Source organism: Aegilops tauschii, chromosome 3 (genome assembly GCF_002575655.3).
Source record: "Aegilops tauschii subsp. strangulata cultivar AL8/78 chromosome 3, Aet v6.0, whole genome shotgun sequence".
NCBI classification, from domain to species: domain Eukaryota; kingdom Viridiplantae; phylum Streptophyta; class Magnoliopsida; order Poales; family Poaceae; genus Aegilops; species Aegilops tauschii.
In genome coordinates, this window is record NC_053037.3 from 43,539,502 (window position 1) to 43,543,826 (window position 4,325).

Genomic DNA, 4,325 nt, shown 5'->3' on the forward strand with positions numbered 1-4,325 from the left:
GTGTATAGGAAAAATGTTGACCATGTATTAAAAAATGTTAATCTTGTATTTGAAAAGTGTTAATTGAGCATTTCAAAAAGGTTAAAAATGTGTATGAAAAAATGTTGACAATGTATTCAAAAAATGTTAATCGTGTATTTGAAAAATATTAATTAAGCATAAATAGGACACGTCCCTATTAGTTAACACAATTGGACTTGGGCGAAGTGGCCAGCAGCGCTTGCGAACTAGCTGGACACCGGGGATTGATCTGGGTTCTCCCCCTTTACTGTGCTCTTTTTTTTACTTTAAGTATGCCCGCGCAAATGGGCGGTCCAATTATCGTAGAAACCTTCAGCAAGACTTTCTGCTGACTCGCTTAATGCAAAATATAGTCGCCGCGCTTTATGTAGAGCCTGTCACTTTTTTTTTGTTATACGGCCCGTTTTGTAGCTCTGGTCCAACTGGCTCAGGCTTAGTTATGGTTCACGAAGTGCTAAAAGAAAGTTATGGTTCACGCCTTTATAGCTAAATAAAAAAGGTTATATTACATAAAAAAGTTATGGTTCACGCTCCGCCGCTGTCACGGAGGTATTAAATGTGTTTTTTAACACGGTTTTGTTTTGTAATGAATCGGTCTTATTCCTGTCTTATAACGGAACTCATACAGGCATACCTAGCTCTTTATCTCCTACTTATTTCCTATCAAAAATACATTTGACTACATTCAGAACAAAATATTGAAGCAAATAGGGAAATAAGACCACATGCAGCCTTAGAGTTTTGGCCTCATTCTATGTAACAAAAGATAGTCCAATAAATTCTCCTTCCTAGCTCCCACATGGTATATGGTACGAAATGCTAGAGCCTTACTGGCCTTTATTGCTTACTTCTTCTTTTTGTTTTTTCTTTTGTTGCTTACTTCTTATCACAATGCCCCAGACAATAAGGCCACTCTTGGGTTTTGTTGTCTCGGTCAAGCTGATGGAGACCTCACCGTCACCTCCCTCATTATGGAACTCACCAAGCTCCACCTCCATCCAACCGTCGGCTTTCTTATGTGGGAAAACAACGTTCTTTTGAGGAGGAACCGAGTCATGATTATATATATGATAAGAACTTGGCACGATGTGTTTCCGAGGTGGAACATCGGCTCCATCACCGTCCTCGACATAGCCTTGCAGGCAAACCTGGCGAGTCGACTGGCTCCCAGCAATGCCAAATGAGGCTTCTTGAAACGGGAAATCGAAGCTGTAAAATCTGGGTCCTAGCTTGAACACCATGTATGCCACGTAGGTTGTGTTTTGAGAGAGCATGTTTCTTTGTATCTTGGCACATATCTCGAGTATGTTAACATGGCCGATGTCAGCTGCTTGTGAGAACCTGTCGAAAACGTACATAGGAACATATGCATGTGATTAAATTGTGGTGGTCATGTAACGGTAAAAGGCGCAAGGGCCACTAATTAATTGAAATGAAAGTTTTAAATAGAGGACTATGGCAAAACTTTGATTAAAACTGAATTACTACTAAATTTGTTACGGAAGTACTCCCCTCAGTCTCAAAATAAGTGTCTCAATTTCATACTAACTTTAATACAAAGTTGTATTAAAGTTGGGACGCATATTTTGGATCGGATGGAGCAGTAAACAAAGTTTTTTTTTTTTGCGGGTGGAGCAGTAAACAAAGTTGGGAACTGCTCGAACCTTTTGCCTCTTTTGCTGTAGCCCGGCACTGAACCTACACGTATCAAGGGCGTGTGTGCATCATTAGCTTGGGTGATCTGTAGCGCGCTGGCCGAAAACGTGAAGCACTTGGCACCGGTGGCCTTGTCCAGCTGCATGCGCTGCAACGTACGTACGTAGGAACACACACAAAGGAAGATATTTAAGGCAACAAGCTAATCGAGCTGAAGAATCGCATTCGAGGAGTAACGCACGTACCACATACTTGCCCGGGAGGAGGGCTGGTTCGTCGGAGAGGCGCCGGAACATCCCCTTCTTGGTCGACGGCGGCTTGCGGGGAAGCTCCCTCTTGGCGAACTGCGGGAGGTCGCGCGGCAGGAGGCGGGACCAGACGGTGTCTGAGTCGGCGGCGGCGTGGAAGGCCCCGGACACGGCGGTGGCGTGGAAGGCGTCCGCCGGCGACGTGAGCGATATCACGTGCATCAGGAGGTCCTCCGGCAGGCGCTCGATCTCGCAGGCGGCCGGCGCGTCCATGGTGGTATGTGATGTGGAATTGTGAACTCCAGTAGAGGGACGTATATATAGAAGGCGGCTGGAGCTTGGAGGTGCGCGCTACTTGCTAGCGCTCGGAACCGTGCATGCTACGTAATGAAATTAGGGGATTGGCAGCTGTACCAAGAAACCACGCAGACGTGCATGGTACGTAAATCCAGTTTGCTAAGAGGTGGAAAAGATGACGCAAAGAAGAAAATGGCGTTTGGTGCCTATTTCACGCTTGCTGCGTCCAACAGCAGCGCGGGCGGCCAGCCCATTGGCGCTTGAAGTGTTCTTTTTCTTTTCTTTTGCGGGGCACTGTAGCGAACAAACTACAGCAGCACGGTCAATTTGATAACAAGTTTCGAAAAAGGAATAAAATATGAAGTTTGTGAACTTTTTTTAGAGCCAAGAACGTTCTTTGAAGACGCAAACAGTTTTTTCAAAATTTTGAAGAAAAATTTCACAAAAAGTGAACCTTTTTAAATCGGGAACATTTTGAGAAAAATCCAAATATTAAAATTCCCGAACATGTTTGAATATGTGAACTATTTTGGAAAAGAGAAGATTTTTCTTTAAAATTCTAAACAATTTTTGAAATATGATTATTTTTTGAATCTACAAAAACAAAGTTAAAATACTGAACTTTTTTTTATTTCCAAACATTCTTTTCTCAAATATGAAGATTTTTTGTGAAGTCGTGACATTTTTCTGAAAGTGGTGAATTTTTTAATAAAATAAAAAAGAGAAAGAAACAGAAAGAATGAAAAATAAAAAGGAAACCAGAAAATCAGTAAAGAAACACAACAGACTAAAGAAAACCGGTTCAGGAACCTTCTAAAAAGTTCCCAAAAACCAGGGAGGAACTTTCTGGGAATGGATTTGCAAAACTGGTTCCTGGGCTTAGTGCTCCTATTGTGCCTTAGGACTAGGACTGATAGGTAAATGCCCCTTAATCAACCAATAAAGGCGGGTAGTAGAATCTGTAGTTTATAGTGCATCTACCAAATAGGACAGCCGAATGCAGTTTGATAGGTCGCTATGATGTGCGGAACAGGGGCAACATTGCCGCATAATGCGCAGTTAGGATTTTCCCGATATCACTATCGTCCTTCGTGTAAAAGACAACATGGGAGTTTTTTTTTTCTGTAGATTAATTTATTCAAAAAATCATATCTCTTTAGCCATGCATCCAAATCCCAAACCATTTTAACTATTAGATTTCTCATGGCGAAATCTTTGAACTAAAACACATGTTAATAGGTTTCATGGGAAAAAATCATGATACATGGAAAAAATCAGAAAAAATACTGGCAACCTAAAAAAGCAAATACAAAAACTGGAAGAAAAAATTAGAGGCCGGAAGCATGGCTGTGGTTTTTCACTTTTCCCCCTATTTGAGAAGCAAAGTTATGCTTCTCGCGACAACAAATCTATGTTTGCACGAGAAGCAAATATGTGTTTCTCATGAAAGCATAATTATTTTCCCCGAGTGCATCGTGCGGAAACAAATCTGTGCTTCTTATGAAAGCACACACATTTTTTTCCTTTTTAAGAAGCACAGCTCGTGAAACAAATATGTGCTTCTTGTGGAAGCACGAATTTCTTTTCTTAAGGAGCACACTGGAAGAACAATTTTCTTCTGAAAATCGCAACCGTGCTTCTTGCGGAAGCAAATCTATGTTTTCATAAGACGCAAGTCTGCGCTTCTCGTAAAAGCACAACCTAGGGAAATCCAGATGAAAAGCCAAAAAAATCCAGAAAAGACCATCTAAATCTTGAAAACACATATGCTAAAATAAAAAAACCAAAATCGAGAGAGAGCGCCAACTCGAGACAATGATCGGGTGCCTCACTTGAGCACGCTCTCTGTGCACAAATAATGGTCCTTGCGGGAGCCCCGCAAGGGGTAATCTATAACTAGGTGGAGTATTCTCAAGTACAGGTCAATTTTGTCTACCAAGTTGGCCAGAGGAAATGCCACTCATGCATGTCCATGGCCCACCAGACCAATTTCTATCAAAGTTGATCCCATCTATATTGCTTCAGTACACCCAATGACGAAGCTTCGGTAGGGCCAAGGCACAATAGCCCAAAGAATGGCGAGAAAATACACACGATACATAA

The 4,325-nt window shown here is 41.9% G+C and overlaps 1 protein-coding gene across 1 annotated transcript; it reads right to left on the reverse strand.

Annotated features, from left to right (window-relative positions):
* Positions 1–298: 298 nt before the first annotated feature.
* Positions 299–3,978, reverse strand: LOC109777363 (F-box protein PP2-B11-like). Its single transcript, XM_020336007.4, has 3 exons — positions 1,923–3,978; positions 1,686–1,825; positions 299–1,362 (listed from the first exon to the last, which is right to left on the reverse strand). Exons 1-3 carry the CDS (start codon positions 2,196–2,198, stop codon positions 849–851), a joined length of 930 nt encoding a protein of 309 aa, XP_020191596.1. The 5' UTR covers positions 2,199–3,978; the 3' UTR covers positions 299–848.
* Between the last annotated feature and the right edge of the window lie 347 nt (positions 3,979–4,325).